The sequence below is a fragment of the Bufo bufo genome, chromosome 9 (genome assembly GCF_905171765.1).
Source record: "Bufo bufo chromosome 9, aBufBuf1.1, whole genome shotgun sequence".
In the NCBI taxonomy this organism is placed as follows: Eukaryota; Metazoa; Chordata; class Amphibia; order Anura; family Bufonidae; genus Bufo; species Bufo bufo.
In genome coordinates, this window is record NC_053397.1 from 204,716,553 (window position 1) to 204,736,864 (window position 20,312).

The 20,312-nt window shown below is 43.0% G+C and overlaps 1 protein-coding gene across 1 annotated transcript; it reads right to left on the minus strand.

Moving 5' to 3' along the window:
- Nucleotides 1-1,487: 1,487 nt before the first annotated feature.
- LOC120979037 (cytochrome P450 4A4-like) lies at nt 1,488-19,664 on the minus strand. Its single transcript, XM_040407555.1, has 12 exons — nt 19,473-19,664; nt 16,538-16,682; nt 15,803-15,847; nt 11,407-11,534; nt 11,117-11,241; nt 10,452-10,603; nt 10,063-10,169; nt 7,405-7,595; nt 6,745-6,878; nt 6,566-6,630; nt 5,188-5,270; nt 1,488-1,770 (listed from the first exon to the last, which is right to left on the minus strand). Exons 1-12 carry the CDS (start codon nt 19,662-19,664, stop codon nt 1,596-1,598), a joined length of 1,542 nt encoding a protein of 513 aa, XP_040263489.1. The 3' UTR covers nt 1,488-1,595.
- Between the last annotated feature and the right edge of the window lie 648 nt (nt 19,665-20,312).

Consider the following 20,312-nt stretch of genomic DNA (forward strand, 5'->3'; position numbering starts at 1 on the left):
CAACACATCTCCGTCACATAGAGTTGATCAGGTTGTTGATTGTGGCCTGTGAAATGTTGGTCCACTCGTCTTCAATAGCTGTGCGAAGTTGCAGAATATTGGCAGGAACTGGAACACGCTGTCGTATACGCCGATCCAGAGCATCTCAAACATGCTCAATGGTTGACATGTCCGGTGAGTATGCTGGCCATGCACGAACTGGGATGTTTTCAGCTTCCAGGAATTGTGTACAGATCCTTGCAATATGGGGCCGTGCATTATCATGCTGCAACATGAGGTGATGTTCGTGGATGAATGGCACAACAATGGGCCTCAGGATCTCGTCACGGTATCTCTGTGCATTCAAAATGCCATAAAAAAAATGCACTTGCGTTCATTGTCCATAACATATGCCTGCCCATACCATAACCCCACCGCCACCATGGGCCACTCGATCCACAACGTTGACGTCAGCAAACCACTCACCCACACAACGCCACACACGCTGTCTGCCACCCGCCCTGAACAGTGAAAACCGGGACTCATCCGTGAACAGAACGCCTCTCCAACATGCCAGACGCCATTGAATGTGAGCATTTGCCCACTCAAGTCAGTTACGATGACGAACTGCAGTCAGGTCCAGACCCCGATGAGGATGACGAGCATGCAGATGAGCTTCCCTGAGACGGTTTCTGACAGTTTGTGCTGAAATTCTTTGGTTATGCAAACCGATTGTTGCTGCAGCTGTCCGGGTGGCTGGTCTCAGACGATCATGGAGGTGAACATGCTGGATGTGGAGGTCCCTGGCTGGTGTGGTTACACGTGGTCTGCGGTTGTGAGGCCGGTTGGATGTACTGCCAAATTCTCTGAAACGCCTTTGGAGATGGCTTATGGTAGAGAAATGAACATTCATTGCACGGGCAACAGCTCTGGTAGACATTCCTGCAGTCAGCATGCCAATTGCATGCTCCCTCAAACGTTGCGACATCTGTGGCATTGTGCTGTGTGATCAAATGGCACATTTCAGAGCGGCCTTTTATTGTGGGCAGTGTAAGGCACACCTGTGCAATATTCATGCTGTCTAATCAGCACCTTGATATGCCACACCTGTGAGGTGGGATGGATTATCTTGGCAAAGGAGAAGTGCTCACTAACACAGATTTAGACAGATTTTTAGACAGATTTGTGAACAATATTTGAGAGTAATGGGTCTTTTGTGTATGTAGAAAATGTTTCAGATCTTTGAGTTCAGCTCATGGAAAATGGGAGCAAAACTGAAAGTGTTGCGTTTATATTTTTGTTCAGTGTAGCTATAACCTTAGGTCGGCATCATGTTCTGGGTGTGACTACCACCCGTGCACCCCTTTAATACATGCCCTCAGCTTTAAAATGACCAGTGTAGCTTGAATATGTGATCCTGTAGCTCCAAACACCATCATGGCCTCCTAAAAATGCATTCATTTTTATTCCTCTAGGGGACATCACACAACATTTTACATTGAACAATACATCATTAATGGTGTTTATTGTATAATACATTTTGGGGGTAAATTACAGCAGCACAGAATGAAGAAACAAAAGTGAAGGCACGACGGAATTACTGTGATCTTCAGAGTCTATGTTTTTTGTATTTTCTTCAGATTTAAGTGAATGCCATTCACAGAACGTAAGACAAGCTGAGGAATCTTCAGCGGCTCATTGTTGGGATCAACACTCAGTTCAAACCTCGGAAGTGTCAGAGCCATGGCGACCATCATCTCGTTCATAGCAAATTTCTGTCCAATGCAGTTCCTGGGGGGAGAGGACATGAAGGTTTTGGTGTGAATTGGCAAATTTGATAGAAATGGTGCAGGTTATATCACATAAATGGCTGCAAAAGAGAATAGTGAGCCCAAATTATTAAAGGGATTTTCAGGGTTCAGGGCTGAACCTGAATATAGGCTGTTCTTTAGTTATAGACTACATTAGTGAAGCATAGGAGCATTTCCTTACCCCGATGCTCCCTCTTGTCGCGCTGCAATCAGTCTGGACATTTGTGGGCATTTGCCCCTGTTTCCTGTATGCAATGTTATAAACTTCTTACTTTATTTCACTTGAAAGGGTTAACTTGCAATGTTTAATACTGTGTAAGTGCATTTTATATGTCTTGATATATATCCTGTTCATGTGTACTGTATTTGCAAGGCTCTGTGGAAAGGGTTAATGAATACTGAGAGACTTTTGGGACTTTGAATGAGAAGCTGTTAATTTTCCACAGCTAACATAGGGTTTACAGAAGAGCATATTTTGGAGGTAAAAGGCCAGACTTGTTACCCACCAAAATCAGACAGACTGACTTTTTGAATCTCTTGTTTAGCTATGTTGTTATGTCTGGAATCTTGTTTGTGTCTGGAAAAAACTGCTGTGTCATTGCCATTGGGTATCATTGAAGCACTAATGTAAGTCTATGAGAGACAGAAATTGTAACAATGTATCTGTTTTTTCTGAGTTTCTCCACTCCACCCTCCCACTAATAGGCTTCTAGTTCAGCCAGAAACTGTATATAAGGAGAGCAGTCAGAGCCCCTATTGTTCTGCAGTTAGGGACCAGTGCTTAAAGGGGAAGACTCTGCCAACCTTGATAAGTGACCAGAAGAAGACGCTGAGATGGGGATTCTGAGCCACAGACCATGGGTCACCAGCCCTGTGACCAAGGAGCCACCCGGACTACTGAGCTACAGACCTAGCAATACCAATAAATGTAGTGGTGACTGGGCCTGTGCAAACCTCTATGTTTACTGTCAGTGAATGAAAACACCCTTGTCTACATTCAGAGGTTGCATGCTGTACACAGCCAGTCCTGTTATCAGCTGAGAGTTTGTTGCAATCGTATTTAGTCTAGGCAATGCTCTGTGCACTATATAGTGCAATGCACTATAGGGAACAATTTATCCCCTTCTTTGTATGTACAACGGGTCAAACAGAAGGACGATACATGGCTTACTTAGGGCTCTTTCACACTTGCGTTGTCCGGATCCGGCATGTACTCCACTTGCCGGAATTACACTCCGGATCCGGAAATAACGCAAGTGTACTGAAAGCATTTGAAGACGGAACCGTCTTCAAAATGCGTTCAGTGTTACTATGGCACCCAGGACGCTATTAAAGTCCTGGTTGCCATAGTAGGAGCGGGGAGCGGGGGAGCGGTATACTTACAGTCCGTGCGGCTCCCGGGGCGCTCCAGAGTGACGTCAGAGCGCCCCATGCGCATGGATGACGTGTCCAATGCGATCACATGATCCATGCGCTTGGGGCGCCCTGACGTCACTCTGGAGCGCCTGGGGAGCCGCACGGACGGTAAGTATGCTGCTCCCCCGCTCCCCGCTACACTTTACCATGGCTGCCAGGACTTTAGCGTCCCGGCAGCCATGGTAACCATTCGGAAAAAGCTAAATGTCGGCTCCGGCAATGCGCCGAAACGACGTTTAGCTTAAGGCCGGATCCGGATCAATGCCTTTCAATGGGCATTAATTCCGGATCCGGCATTGCGGCAAGTGTTCCGGATTTTTGGCCGGAGCAAAAAGCGCAGCATGCTGCGGTATTTTCTCCGGCCAAAAAACGTTCCGTTCCGGAACTGAAGACATCCTGGATTTCACTCCATTCAGAATGCATGGGGATAATCCTGATCAGGATTCTTCCGGCATAGAGCCCCGACGACGGAACTCTATGCCGGAAGACAGGAACGCAGGTGTGAAAGAGCCCTTACAAAGGTTTCACCAGGTATGGCAGTTTTCGCTGCCGCACATGCAATTATGCAGTGAATACGAAAACCTTCCATAATGCGAATACTTCTCAGATATACCCTATCAAATCGTATATCAATTGTAACTTGATGGGGGTTGTGTATATTATTCACTGCACAGCTTGTGAGATGATGTATGTGGGTTGCACCACTAGAAAATTTAAAGTCAGAATTTTGGAGCACCTCAATTACATCAGCAATCCTGCCAGGTGAACATATCCAATGCGGCTAAACATTTTATACAGAAACACGAACGCAATGTGAAACACTTCAAAGCCTTTGCGATCGAACAAGTGAAATTATCGAAAAGAGGAGGTGATCTAAAGCGCTTGGTTAGATTGAGGGAGGCTTTTTGGATTTTGAAATTAGATACTAGACATCCGAATGGTCTTAATATGAAAAATGAACTTATGCATTTCTATTGAGCATTATTTCGATGGGTACTAAAGGAATAAGATTTGCTTATAAAATATATTTGTATATGTATATGCTTATATATTTATGTATGACAGTTTGCATTATTTTGCATATGTAATTTTATATTTCTTGGTTATGGGAATTGTCACTTTATTTATATATAGAAGCATCGAATTTTGATGGATGCTACTTGCATTTTCATTGCTTGACAATGTGAACAGTGTCTTATATAGGGAACAGAGGGCTCCACCTTTCCTTCTCTTCCCTTCCCCCATCTTTTTAGGCGGGGGTGGAACCATGTGTTTCCAGTCCAGTATTTAATCCCTGGAAGAGACACTGCTCACAGTTAAGAATAAGAACTTTGTTCGAAACGCGTCAATGTTGCTACACTAGTGGGTGCATGTCCTGTACATTTGTTTCTACTGCCTGAATAAAGACGAGGATTTTAGCTACCAAAGAAAACGTGAGTGCTGGAACTTTGTTTTATGACTAATGCTCTGTGCGGCTCACTGCTACAGTGTATCAGGCTGTTTGGCTCACAGAAATTGTCTGGGCTCGAAACAACTGTATCCACTTCTCAGCTAAGAGCAGGATTCATTATGTATTTATTTACATGAAATTTGAAAGCCATTTTAAAATTCTTCTATCTTCAATGGACTTACTGACATAGTGACAACCAGAGAACCAAAGGATCCTCCGGTGCTGCCGGGCTCTGATACCATAGTGGGCCCCAAAGGTCCAGGAAAAAAACAAAACATTTGGATCTGCCTTTGGAGCCACTAGGGTCTATACTGTATCTGTGAATCAAAACCTATTAGACTTTATGGATGATATGGGGGTTCGGCCCTGAGAATCATTTCCTCTGATCGGCCCAAGGAAGCCCAGTCCAACCCTGGTGCCAACTACAAGTATACACTGTGGTTGTGACACTTGAACATACTGCATCTGTATCCCAATACTGTTATTTCTCTATGTATATATTATTGTTTTTAGATCTTCAAGATTCCTTACCTTGCTCCAGCAGAAAAAGGAACATACATATGTGAATGTCTCTTTGATGCATTCTCCGGTGAAAACCTCAGCGGATCAAAAACCTAAAATCCAAAAATAGATAAAACATAAACCTGATTGTAGGAAGAGGTCCTATAGCTTGATTATAAAAAAATGTGGAAATCCACAATTTATACAGAATATATAAAGGACAGAGGAATTGAGGTTAGGCCGGGTTCACATCAATTCTCGGTTCAGATTCATCAGAAGAACAGAAAAATAAACAAAACAACGGATCCTGTATTTTAAGCATCCATTATGCTCAGTAATTCAGATTTTGAATCCGTTTTAGCCATTTCTGTCTGATCCGTTATTTTAGATGGGGGAAAAAATATACTTAGGGTAGGACTTTTTTTCCGTCTAAAATAACGGATCTCAGACAGAAATGGCTAAAATGGATGCAAATGAGCATAACAGATGCTTAAAATACAGGATACATTTTTTTTGTTTATGACGGATGCGAAGAACAGAAACCTAAACGGTCACGTGTGGACCCGGCCTAAGACCCGGCCTATGAAAATGTCTTACTTCCTTTATAACCACCTGGAATCTGCTGAAAGGTTCCCAGAACACATTAAAACATAACCTTATTAGATGTGCCTTAAAAAGATCAAAACCCCAAAATATAACAGTTTAATTCTGCTTGAAACCCCCATAGGGTGCAGTTGGTTTGGGGTTAACACAGGGTTGTTGAAATCTACCTCTTTACACAATGCTAGTCTCTTTAATTGTGTACATGGAAGTATTTGCAATCCCTGTTCTCCACCCTCAAGGTGGGGATGCCGCCTTGAACAGTATCCCTACAATATTTAATTAAAGGGCTTGTCCGGCGGAATATTTTTTAAATATATATGAGCAAAAATGGGTTGAAGACTAGAAGCATTTCTCACCTCACCGATCCCCCTCAGCTGTTGTTGCAATACTTACCAGATTCCTGCTGGTCTCCATTTCCTGTTTGGGCATGACACAGCAGGAAATGCCTGCTCAGCCAATCACTGACTGAGGTAAATCATGTCAGCAGCCAGTGATTGGCTGATCAGGCATCTCCTGCCATTTCTTACATGCCAAGCCGGGACCAGGAAGGGAAGACCAGTGATGATTTGATAAGCACCACAACAACAGTAACTGGTGAGGTGAGAAATGCTTCTTTTTTTTAATCCATTGTGTCCCATGTTCAATCCTGCTGGACAACCCCTTCAAGCCTTAGCACAAGAGAAGCGCTGCTAGAACTTAGCATACAGATTACTGCTGCTCCAGACTTGATGACCAGAGAAGTTATTTCTTGGGCTGACAATCACATTTGTTATTTCCTGTAAAGGCCTCTGCTGACTCCACGTACCTCAGGGTTATCCCACGTGCTGGGAGATTTGTTCATGCAGTACATACTTAGAATGATGACGGCACCTGCCACATCAAAAGATACAGGAGTAGTTTATAACAGTTTTGGTATAAGATGTAAAAAAAAAACTTTTCACAATTTTGACATTTGGGCTCAAAACTTGTTTAAATGTCACTGACCTTTAGGCAGGCTCCGTCCATCAAAGAAGGTGATTGGTTCTTTAAGTTCACGAGCCACCCCTGGTACAGACGGGTAGAGACGCAGGCTTTCCTTAATACACATGACGGTGTATGGCAGCTTACTCAGGTCCTCCCTGGCATCATAAAAGAGTAATAATAACATTACAATGTTTATTTTGTCAATGGTGACGCCCATGAGGATCTTCTCTCTGACTTCCAAGGAAAAATCTGTGATCATGAACACTTCCTAGAACTGCTTCTAAAACAATTGAAGTTGAAGGGATGCCCTACCTCCTACAAATAATACCCACTAGGTCCCATATACAGTACTTACAGTGAGATCTGTATATATCTCACATCTCTATTGTTCCCTTATATTCTCTTGTGTACCTCATGCGACATGACTACAGACAATGGTGGCCACCATGAGCACAAGGCTTTCCTGTGCCTGGGGAACATCATTATATTTATATACCAAAGCCCAGAAAAGCTGTTTTTGGCCAATAGCAGCAAGTTACCTAAAACTGTTACTCTGGCAACATGCCCCTCTTGTCAGACCCAGCTACACTCCTATATCTAGATGTATCATAGGCATCCTTATGGTGATACCACTGCTACTCCTTTGCCATGTTCTCTGTTGAGGATAATGTAAGCTCTTACCACTCCACCATCCTCCGATCTCCCAGGACCTGCCTGATCTCCTCCCGACATTTGTTCTGGTGCTCAGGGTGTTTAGCCAAGCAGTAAAGGGTCCAGGAGATGCCACTGGCTGTTGTATCGTGCCCCTCAAACATGAAGGTGTCCACCTCTGCCCGCAGATCTTCATCAGACAATCGCTGACTATTTTCATCCTGATAAAAACCAGATACACATCTCAATTACTGGAAATGTTAAGGGGGTGTCCAGGATTAGAACAAAGGGCTTGATGTTATTTCAGAAACCACGCCACTCTTGCTTATGTGTTGTGCCTGGTATTGCAGCTCAAATAGGTGTTTACATCCTGGGAGCGCAGTGGAGCAGCCAAGGTTCGGAAGAAAGGCAGTGGGAAGCCAGTGCCAGGAAGCAGGTCCGTCCAAGAGAGGGTGGTTTACCAACCCCACTCCCCCAAAATTGCACAACCTCCCATTCTAAATTATGTAAAAAAAAAAAAAAAAAACTCCCACCATGTGCCATTGATAATACTAGTGTCTTCTAATACATTGGGCCTACACAGACACCGAGGTGGTAGCGCAACTTCAACTTCTGCACCACTTAGGGCACATTCACATGACTGTATTTATGGGTCCACATCCGTTCTGCAATTTTGCGGAACGGATGCGGACCCATTCATTTCAACGGGGCTGCAAAAGATGCGGATAGCACAACGTGTGCTGTCTGCATCTGTACTTCTGTTCCGTGGCCCCGCAAAAAATATAGAGCATGTCCTATTCTTGTCCACAATTTTGGACAAGAATAGGCCTTTCTATCAGAGGGGGGCATGTGTGTTCCGCATTTTGCCGGCATTCATGTTTTGCGGATCTGCAATTGGCGAACCGCAAAACACATACAGTTGTGTGAATGTCCCCAATAGTTATGTCCCTGCTTCCCTTTTTATAGGGAACACCCGTGTTTTATGTTACATACAAAACTAACATATTAAATAGTCTCTTCAAACAGCTGGTGGTGGGAGTCGGACCCCTAACGATCATACAATCGTGGCCAAAAGTTTTGAGAATGACACAAATATTAGTTTTCACAAAGTTTGCTGCTAAACTGCTTTTAGATCTTTGTTTCAGTTGTTTCTGTGATGTATTGAAATATAATTACACGCACTTCATACGTTTCAAAGGCTTTTATCGACAATTACATGACATTTATGCAAAGAGTCAGTATTGGCCCTTCTTTTTCAGGACCTCTGCAATTCGACTGGGCATGCTCTCAATCAACTTCTGGGCCAATTCCTGACTGATAGCAACCCATTCCTTCATAATCACTTCTTGGAGTTTGTCAGAATTAGTAGGTTTTTGTTTGTCCACCTGCCTCTTGAGTATTGACCACAAGTTCTCAATGGGATTAAGATCTGGGGAGTTTCCAGGCCATGGACCCAAAATGTCAACGTTTTGGTCCCCGAGCCACTTAGTTTCACTTTTGCCTTATGGCACGGTGCTCCATCATGCTGGAAAATGCATTGTTCTTCACTAAACTGTTGTTGGATTGTTGGAAGAAGTTGCTGTTGGAGGGTGTTTTGGTACCATTCTTTATTCATGGCTGTGTTTTTGGGCAAAATTGTGAGTGAGCCCACTCCCTTGGATGAGAAGCAACCCCACACATGAATGGTCTCAGGATGCTTTACTGTTGGCATGACACAGGACTGATGGTAGCGCTCACCTTTTCTTCTCCGGACAAGCCTTTTTCAAGATGCCCCAAACAATCGGAAAGAGGCTTCATCGGAGAATATGACTTTTCCCCAGTCCTCAGCAGTCCATTCACCATACTTTCTGCAGAAGATCAATCTGTCCCTGATGTTTTTTTTGGAGAGAAGTGGCTTCTTTGCTGCCCTTCTTGACACCAGGCCATCTTCCAAAAGTCTTCGCCTCACTGTGCGTGCAGATGCGCTCACACCTGCCTGCTGCCCTGACGCCCTGAAGCCTTCTTAACAAGAATTGAACCTCTTTCCTTGAAGTTCTTGATGATCCTATAAATTGTTGATTGAGGTGCAATCTTAGTAGCCACAATATCCTTGCCTGTGAAGCCATTTTTATGCAACGCAATGATGGCTGCACGCGTTTCTTTGCAGGTCACCATGGTTAACAATGGAAGAACAATGATTTCAAGCATCACCCTCCTTTTAACATGTCAAGTCTGCCATTTTAAACCAATCAGCTGACATAATGATCTCCAGCCTTGTGCTCGTCAACATTCTCACCTGAGTTAACAAGACGATTACTGAAATGATCTCAGCAGGTCCTTTAATGACAGCAATGAAATGCAGTGGAAAGGTTTTTTTGGGATTAAGTTAATTTTCATGGCAAAGAAGGACTATGCAATTCATCTGATCACTCTTTAGAACATTCTGGAGTATATGCAAATTGCTATTATAAAAACTTAAGCAGCAACTTTTCCAATTTCCAATATTTATGTAATTCTCAAAACTTTTGGCCACGACTGTATATTGATGACCTATCCTAAGGACAGGTGATCAGATTCTTTCTCCTGTAAAACCCCTTCAATACATGAATGTAATGCGGCAAAGGGGCCCATACACCACGGCCCTGGTGCAACTGCTGTTATCTATAGGTATTCCTCAGGATACAAGCTAGATCTGAATCAGTTTATTACCCTGGCGCATAAAAGAATATCCAGAAAATCCAAACGTCTCTTCTGCTTGATCTTCTCCAGTTCTGTCTCCTGTTTTAGTGATTCTTTCCTCAGTTTGATGATTCTCTCTATATGGAACAGACATAATTACTGGGAGGTTATAGTACTGATGTCTACCTTAAGCCGCGCACTTCACAAAAGTCTGTGCTTCTATTTCTTTAACCAAAATTGAACAAGAGGTTAAGATACTCAGGTCGGTGCAGACAAAGAAATCATATATTTTAATACCAAATCCCATGCCTCCCTTACTAATGTGTTTAAAAAGTTCATTATGGTCTTTTCCATTGGATTATGACTTGCAGAAAAATAAAAAAATAAAAAATACTGGATAACTTTTGGAATATTCTTACCTGTGTGCTGATGTGCTGTTTTTAATGCCCTTCGAAAGCGGAATCCATGAGGGCTCAAGTAGAAAATAAAGTCATTATGGTATAGAGCGCTGCGGGCTCTGTGATCCACCAGGTAGGAGAGCTCATACACTGCTTTGATGTATTCATTTTCACTGCAAAAAGAAGGAAGTCACCAATTATGTTTTATGGAGTGCAATACCCGACATCGCCACTAGGTGAATGCGCTTCCTCTGCAGGCGGGAGGTTCTTACCACCAGGTTGCCAACTGGATGAGACTAACCAGGGCTGAGCCGCCTCCTTCCAATAGTTCTATAGCAGCCACATGTTCCGCCTGTCCATGTCCTTGATAAATGATGTAGTTGTGTCCGGACAGTTGTTTTATGCCGGAGACAAACATAATAGATGTATGTAAACCCAGCCCTTGTGCACTTCAATGGATCAGCCCAGCGTTCCTACCCTGAAAGCACTGTACAAAAAAACGCTGCGTGTTACGTTTTTCTGTCCGGTGCTAGGAAACATCCAGCATCAAAACTGATGTACCAGAAGCCTAGAGGAGTTTCAAAGAAAACTACAGACCAGTCTTGGCATCAGTTCCCTTCTGGGGTTTCTGCACCACGCCGAAGGGAAACTACCAAGGATAGAAATAATTGTAGGCAACAACCAACCTGTCCATCTGGCAGTTGCTCTGGTAGCTGAAGGCACATTTCATGATGGTGTCCAGGGTCATGAGGCTGATGTGATGGAAAAGCTCTACTGGTTTCGTATCTGGGACCAGTCGTTCCCATTTATCCTAAACAAGATTGATCATCAACCCAAGTATACAATTTATTGCAATCAAATAATAACCACACATAGGTTGATCCCCTCCTCGCGTCCTGTTTTCTATGTACTGTTTTACACTAGATGGATTTTTGGGTGGCTGAGGAGGTTTCTGAACCTGGTGAGTTCTCCTTACCAGCATGACATTAACACAGTCGGACATCACTCCGACATATGGCTTCAGAACATCGTAATGAAATCCCGGGGTCAACAGTTTTCGGTGCTGGTACCATTTCTGTCCTGACAACACCAGCAAACCTTTCCCTGAAAGACAGGGCAGTAGACAGGTGAAAGTGGTGGAGATATACAGGTATATAGGGAAAGTTTTACTGTTAGAGCCAGGAACATGCACTAAAACTTATTGTAAGATAACTGAAAGTATGAGGCTAAATAGATGTAAAAAAAAAAAAAAAAAAGAAGCTAGTATGAGTCTCACTTGTACAGTATATGTGAACATGTTTGGAGATTCACCAAATGTAGGATATGTGAGAGAAATCTGTGATTGTGGGGCAGACCATTCTTAAACAGGATAAATAATAATTGGGAATTGTGAACACAGCGGTATACTGTACATGAAGTACAAGTCTTCATATTAAGTCCGCAAATTGCGGATCCGCAAAAAAAAAGCATGACATTCATATGCCATCCGTTTTTTTTTGCGGATCCATTGTAACAATGCCTAAAACGGACCAGAATAGGACATATTCTATTTCTTTTGCGGGGCTACGGAACGGACATACTGATGCGGACAACACACTTTTTGCGGACCCATTGAAATGAATGGGTCTGCATCCTATCCGCAAAAAAAAAAGCGGAACGGACACGGATACAAACAATGTTTGTGTGCATGTAGCCTAAAGAAAAGAATTCCGAAGTCAAAGAACAAAGACAGCGTAATAAAGTCATCAACCCGCATGCGCCAGAAAAAGTGCCGGCACCAGTGCACACATCAGCAAGGTAACAAGTCACGTGTCTATGAGCGATCAAGGTATACAACGTCAAGTTCGGTAAGCAGATAACATTGCAATGTACAGTATATGTATAGCGCACAATAATTACACTATCTGCTGTATATAGCAAATAGTGACTGCAAGCACACATGACTATTATTGCGCATCTTACGGATTTGTTTCACCACGTAATTGTTACAATTGGACATACCTAATGACCATATTGATCTTATGGCATAATAACTAAGAACTGTACAATGGGAAAGCTTGTACCAATAAGACATTTTATCACTTACTGCTGTGGAACGTATTCACTTTACAGGGGTGTGTGAGCTCCGCACCATCTGTTTATAGAGGGACCGAGACTATACTATATTTTATGTCATGTTTAGTTTTATGTAGAGTTTTTTTTATATAAATTTATGGTATTTTATATATATTCTAGAAGATAATAAATGTGGATATATCATTTACAAAAAGCCGGTCATTCATTATTTATTGTACTAAGCAGCTAAGTGGTGTAGCAGGCCGTGCTATATTTCAGTGAGCTCCCTTTCTTGATATTGTCATTCTTTTTTTTTTTTACCTTTTGTTTATTAAACAGTTTTTTGTATCCATGTAGAAAAGTTTACATCGAGATATTTCACACATATCATCACATGGTGTAAAAGCCAAAGTATAGGATAATATAGCACCAACATACAGAGTAGTGTTGAGCGAGCATGCTCGGCTGAACTGCTGTTCGGCTCGAGCATCGCTATGCTCGGCAGATCCGAGTGCCCAGCCGAATAATTCGGGTGCTCAAATTCAATTTAATACAATGGAAGTCAATGGGAGAACCCCAGGCACCCCCTGCTCCGAAGAGAAGAGGGTGTCTGGTTCATAAAAAAAGATTAGAAATTGATAGAAACCCCATCAAACTGGTTTGGCAACAGAATTAAGAGGATAGCTGGATACGTCTTAGACTCCTATTATGTATGACATACAATAGACAACTACACAAAGGCTATATGCCAAAAGCCAGGTATGTGCAAGCCATCAATCTATCCATGAGATGACAGGCTGAGTCAGCACACCTTACAATAGCAGTCTTGTGCACTATGAGATATTCCAAACCAGCTCTCATCTGACTGAGAACCAGTAAACCTAAAAGTTATTTTGCTTTTGTTGGATGGCTTGGGTGGACCTGCACACCTAGATCAATATCATTAGGGTGTCAAAAAGTTTTCTAATTGTCCTAACATAATATTCAATAACCTTTCTATACAGTTTTGTCATGTAAAAACTCATTTGCATAAATATGGAAGGCTGAAGGGAACCCCCCACCGACATGGAATAGCATTCTGGTGAAGCAACTCGAGTAGTGGTTTCAATGCTTTGCGCTTCTGGAGAGCTATCCATGATAAGTCTTGAAAAACGGACACTTGTGAACCTCTGAAGTCTAAGCTGCATAGGGAGCGGGCTTTAGACATTACATCTTCTTTCAGAGTAAAGTCATTGACATAGCATATTATATCTTGTGGGGGTCCTCCCATAGATTTAGGATGAAGAGCCCTATGAGCCCGATTCATCTTAATGGAGTGGGTTATTGGGCGGTCTAGAATAGTGTTAAAAAGGTGATGTAGTATTGCAGGAACGTCTTCACTTTCTTGGGATTCAGGGACCCCTCTCACCCTTATATTATGACGTCTGCCTCTGTTATCTAGGTCCTCAACGTTTCTTTGTAGGTCACAGAGAAGAAGATACTGCGTGGAAGTGCGGTCTTGGACATGGTGTATCACTGACCTGGCAGCATTGTGGCCCTCTTCCAGCTGATTGAGGCGAAGGCCTATATTCCCTTATTCGTCTTTTCGGATAGCCGCTACCTCGGCTTTAAGTGCATCTTTAACTTTTGATATAAGGACTTTAAAGTCCTTTTTTGTTGGAAGCTGTTGAATGTGGGACCACCAGTCAGGAGGGGGCGACCCAGGGGGGTCTGGGTCTACAGAGCTTGAGAATGAGGATGACCAGCATCCAGAGGGGGATCGAGACCGCAAGATCAGTGGAATATCAGAGCAATCTGCTGGATGGGTATCTTCCCAGGCGTATGGTCTGTGGTTCTCCCAGACTTGGAGCTTCTGTTGGGGTTGCTCAGAGCCATAGATAGCATGAGGTGATAGAACCCCTGAAGGGGGACTGATACAGGTGTCCCTCATTTAGAGGTCATGTGCTCGTGATCATTAATAGTGCTCTGTGGTGGGCGTGGAGCAGTAGGGGTTAATGAGGCCACTACTGGCAGCGGCGATGCAGCCCATGGCTGGGTGAGCACGTGTGGGTTTAGGAGCTGGCCCTGGATGATTCTTCGAGTAGAGGGTGAGAGAGTCTGTGGCGCAGCCCTGTGGGACCCGTGCTCCTTCCCCATCGTCTCAGGCCCCATGGACTCCAACTGCCTACTTACCTCAACTCCCGGTAAGGGGATTTCATCCTCTGTAGAAGGGGACCCAAGCTAGTGTATAATTTACGCTCCGCAGAGCATGGGGAGTGAAATAGGCGACGGGAGGGATGTCAGCTGGGAGGCGAATGCTGACCCGCTCCTGAGCTGTGTGGCGTGGTAAGAGGGCGCCATCTTGGGATCAAGTTCGTCCTTCTCTCTGCGCACGAATGCGTCCATGGTGAGAGATACTGGGGTTTCCAGGAGGTCCGCGGTGTTCTTGGACGGCTTCCCTGTCCTCTTCTTCCCCAAGGTGGTGAGGGGGATGCAAATTCTAAGCTTGATGGAGCTTGTCGGCTATGGAGCTCAGTATTCAAGCGTCCCGCACCATTGGCTTCCGGCCACGCCCCCGATATTGTCATTCTTAAAGAGGGTTGTCCAGGATTCTTTTTTTAATTCCCCCTTGCCACCCTTCAGTACCTATGAATAAATCGATACTTACCTGCTGCTCCATTTCAGCACCGTGGCTCCTTCACTGCACTGCCAGTCCCTGTCCCTGTCCCTGTCAGTCAACATCTTCCCAGAGGGGGTCACGTGCACTGCTGCAGCCAATGACTGCCCTTATCGATGATGTGTCCCACATCACTGATGGGTTATACACACTTGGGGAGAAGACCATCAATGAGGTCAGTCATTGGCTGCAGCAGTGCACGCGACCCAATTTGCGTAGAAGTTGACAGATGATGACCAGAAGTCTGGGGAAGAAAAGCCTAGGAGCCACAGCTATCAAGTGTGTGGGGAAGGGGGGGTCAAAAAATCTTGGACAACCACTTTAATATTCCCTGAAAGTAATCCAATTGGGGAACATTATGGCCACCCTTTTCCCAGCCAGAAATAGACTTAATATAAGAGACTGATGAATTTAAGATTTGGACCAGTATTCCTCTGGACACATATATTAGTCTCAATTCACAGGCTATAAAAATAGGCCGGATTTTGCACCTAAAGAAAAAAGCCTCCCGCCACATTGTTGGTGACTATATCCTTTCTACATTACCCTCATCCCTTATTTCACTCTTCATAATGTGTTATGTTTGGACACACGGTGGTCAGAGAATGTAAGGTTAATGCCTCCTTAGATATGATACAGCTAACAAAGCCATGTTACATACCAATCCAGGGGGTGATGAAGTTATAGCCAAGGTTGTCTTTTGGATCTATAAAGACATAGTAGATGTATTTAGGATGTATTCATTAAACATAACAAGACATAAAACTTTGACACTGGACATCATAAGGAGAAGGATGTTGTAGGTTACTATCTCTCTCTCTCTCTCTTGTATTACCATAGAGCTTTGGCAATGTGCTATGTGGGTAGCATAGCGACTGGAGCTTCTCCCATTGTGTTGCGGGCCAGATGATTGTTATTTACTTTTACTATTTTGGATGTGATTGGTCTGGTTTATGTTTTTATTACATTTAGTAAATATACTTATTCACTTAGCCTGTGTAAGCTTATTCTATTCTCAAATCTTTGAATTCACATTAAAACAGGGTGTAATATAAATAATATATGTGAAAATGAAGGTTTAGGGTAATATGCTGAAATACAATAAACAATACAAAAAAAGCTAGGAACACAGTTTTTTTTCCATGACATATACAGAGCAGAGTGGTAACAAAAAATTACAGAAAATGTTAGGCTATTGTAGAAGAGAATTGGTATCCGTTATTTTCCTCTGTTGTTCGTGGACCATATCTGGTATTGCAGTAATACCAGATGCTGTCCTTATAAAATAGTGTCGCTGTTAATAAAACAAAAAAATATACAATTCTTTAAGAACAGAATGTACTGAATAAATAAAATGCAAACGTCACAAAATGACATCACCAGCATTGTTCCTCACCTTGCCTGGAAAGAATGGCTTTCACATAGTCTGGATGGTAGACAATGAGAGAGGCGAAGAAATTTCCAAGCCACAGCGGGTAGGCGCAATCAAATTGCTTTGCATAACCATTAATCATGTCCAAATCACTTCCATCTTCTTTGAACTGTTAAGAAGAAGAAAGATTTCAGCTAAAACCTCAGCTTGTCCCACCACTATTCAGAGTAGAAGGCCACCTAGATGTTTCAGTGCAGGTCCTTGCTGCAGATCTCCATGGTCTGACGTTTTGGTACTTTAACAGTAACACTTGATATATTAATGAATGGGATTCATTGCAGGGTAACCTTTGGTGTATGAAATAAACATTAATAAGGAAGGTGTAATTGTGTTGTGCACACGGGACATATCAATATAAGATCTAATATGTGAAATATCCCATATGAATATACCAAGAATATACCAAGTGATTGGCCCCCAAATTACCTCCAAATGGGGTTGTCATCGGCTGGAGCTTTGTAGCCCATTATTGTGTCAGAGCCTGGCCCTGAAGACTCTCTTGCATTCTGGTATACAAGTCCTGTTTCATCTATGTAACCCTCTCCCAAACTTACATTGGTCTTGTTCATGCAGTCCATATTGCTCTTCATCAAGAGCGGTGTTTCCCAACCTTTTTACCACCTAGGAACCCCTGAAAAGTGTACTCCTCCTGCACCTAACCTTTATGCTGGCTGAGGCGAAAACTGAAACGGCGCCCCTCCCACCATACCAATTTCTTAACCTAACCCCTTTGCCACAATGAAAGCGCTCATTGCCCATGGCCCTTCCGCTGCCCCCCTCTTGCCCCTACCTGGTGCTGCCTGGGTGCTGCAATAAGTAACAACAGAAAACCTTAGACATTTCTCAAATTTGTACGTTTCGTTTTTACTCTCTCTATACGGTATAAATGCCATATTAACTTTATTCTGTGTCTCAGTACAATTACCATGATACCAAATTAATACAGTCTTTTATATTTTTTTTACTTTTGCACAAAAATAGTTAAAAAGATCATTTATATTTGTGCTGCCATAAATGTTTTATTTTTTCATTGATGGAGCTGGGTGAGGACATTTGTGAGATGAGTTGACTTTCTGATCAGCTTTCAAAGGGCATCTGTCAGCAGATTTGTACCTATGAAACTGGCTGACCTGTGGCATCTGCGCTTGGCAGCTAAAGGTCCCATGTTCATATGTGCCAGCATTGCTGAGAAAAATTATGTTTTAATATATGCAAATGAGCCTCTAGGAGCAATGGGGGCATTGCTGTTATACCTAAAGGATCCACTCTCTCTGTAACTGCTGCGCCCTCTGCATGTTAGTTGACAGCACCAATCAGTGTAAATGTAATCACGCCTGCCTGGTGCTGTCAATCAAAGTGCAGAGGGCGCAGCAGTTGCAGAGAGAGCTCAGCCTCTAGGTGTAGCGGTCACGCCCCCGTTGCTCTTAGAGGCTCATTTGCATAAATTAAAACATCATTTTTCTCAGCAATGCGGGCACATATGAACATGGAACCAACACAGATGCCTTCAGCTGCCAAGTGCACATGTAACAGGTCAGCCAGTTGCATAGGTACAAATTTGCTGACAGGTGCCCTTTAATTTGAATTTTGGGGAGGCAAGATGAACACAAAAACAGCGATCCTGGCATTATTTTTAATTTTTTTTTTAAACACTGTCCATACAATGATACCAATTTTAATTGGTAAAAGATTTTTTATTTTCTTTTTTATTTTGATTTTTTCTCTTTTTAAATATTTTAAAAAATGTTTTCAACTTTTTAAAACTTTTTTTGTCCCACTTAATTGCAACACTTTGGTATTGCAGCATATCATGGGTGGCTCTGGCAGGGCCACAGAACAGAGGAGGCATCATCATTAGAAGTTGTTTTCCATCTCTTAAAGTAAACTATGAAAGCTTTCACACACGTTGCAAACATTTCTGTGATTGCTTCATTTATTGATTTGGACTAGCATAAATTAATGTGCTTGATGCCGAAACAACCCCAGTCTGGTGAATGAAGCTGATCTTCAGCTGCAGCAATTTCTGTAACAATTCTATCTTGTATTGGTTTTCCAAGATTGGAAGAAATTACAGGTGAAACTCGAAAAATTTGAATATAGTGCAAAAGTCCATTTATTTCAGAAATGCAAATTAAAATTAGAATTTTGTGAAAAGGTTCAATATTCTAGGCTCAAAGTGTCACACTGTAGTCAGCTAATTAATCCATACCCCCTGAGCAAAGTGGACCTGAGATTGTGACTTTGGGGTTTTCATAAGCTGTGAGCCATAATCATCCAAATTATAACAAATAAAGGCCTGAAATATCTCGCTTTGCCTGTAATGAGTCTCTCATGTGTTAGTTTCACCTTTTAAGTTGCATTACTGAAATAAATGAACTTTGCACAATATTCTAATTTTTCAAGTTTCACCTGTAGAGCAAATGGCACAAAATAACAAAGGAACATGCAGTATACTTATTGTGTGCTGCTGCTTCCGTAATCTCCACCTTTGTTTACCTTGATGAGCCTATTCACCCACATGACGGCTACAGTAAATCCAGCACGTTAGCTATATGTAGCACTGTAGATAAAACTACTGCAACCTCTTAAAGGGGTTTGTGGCCAAGTTGAAAAGCTGGTGCACCATTAATCTCTATGCGACTGGACCGAGATATCCGAGCACTGTACCTGACCATTTCCAGTATAGAATGTGAATGTTCGGTGAGGGTCCCTGCGGATAGGGGGGAAAGTTTAACTCTACAACCCCTTTAACTCAGAGAGTTAGAAAACAATGCACAAACTGCATTTTCACACATTTAGCTCAGCTACATCTATACATTTGGAAACTTTCTGGGAAATAAGAAACCGAATTGTTTCATTGCACAGGAAAACAATGTCAAAAAATTCAGATGCCACTTACCTCGTGGGCATTGCCATACAGCCAGTGGCGTTTAGGACCTGGGAAAGCACTGAATATTCGCTCGAACCATTTCTTTCTCAGGTAGAGGGCAGAGATTTTGTAGAGCAGGTAGAGGGCACACAGGCAGGCTCCCCCGTACAGCAGATCGGTGAGGCTCAGGGAGAGGAGACCCGGCAGGATGGAGGATGCCATGTCTGGAGTATGCCCCATGCTATGTATCCATGGAAATATATTAGTGACAGGAGGAGCTATACGATGTCATAAATGCAAGAGGGCAGGGCAAAGTACAGAGGTCCGAGGAGACAAGCATGAGGTGTGTCCATAACCCAAACACGGAGCGATCAGTGCACCTATGAAGCTGGATTACTGTAATCAGAGGAAGGAAGCAGTGAGATTATAATCCACAATAAAATGTTTTGCAATCCTCTAACTCACTACATCAAGAGAAAGTGCTGACAACAGTGCTCTGGTAGCAAAAATGATGCAACGGACATGTGCTGAACTTTAGAATCTCTACTATGCACTGGTCTGGCCTTGCTGTCAGTGAATGGAAAGATTCTTGATTCCTGATTTACCCACATGACCGCCTGTCATGGATGTAGTAGGGGAGAACACCAAAAGACAAGAAGGAAGGGGAAAGACACTAGGCCTCACCGCTAGGGAAGGAAAAGGGTCACCACCTATAAAACCCTGCTCCTGGCCCTAACTCCTATCCGTATGGGCACCTCTCAATGGTAGAGATACCCATACACAGGAACCTAGAAAACCCTGGTGACCCTCAGATGCCCTGAAGATAATGACAGGGCAGAGACCACCCGTTCCTTCCCTGGTGAAGGAACT

Excerpts from the sequence above, each read along its gene's own strand:
- LOC120979037 (XM_040407555.1), bottom strand. The coding sequence starts at position 19,664 with ATGGCATCCTCCATCCTGCCGGGTCTCCTCTCCCTGAGCCTCACCGAT. Across the intron at positions 10,170-10,451 it reads AACAGCACATCAGCACACAG|AGAGAATCATCAAACTGAGG; the intron begins GTAAGAATATTC and ends TGTTCCATATAG. Across the intron at positions 7,596-10,062 it reads ATATTCTTTTATGCGCCAGG|GATGAAAATAGTCAGCGATT; the intron begins GTAATAAACTGA and ends GGTTTTTATCAG.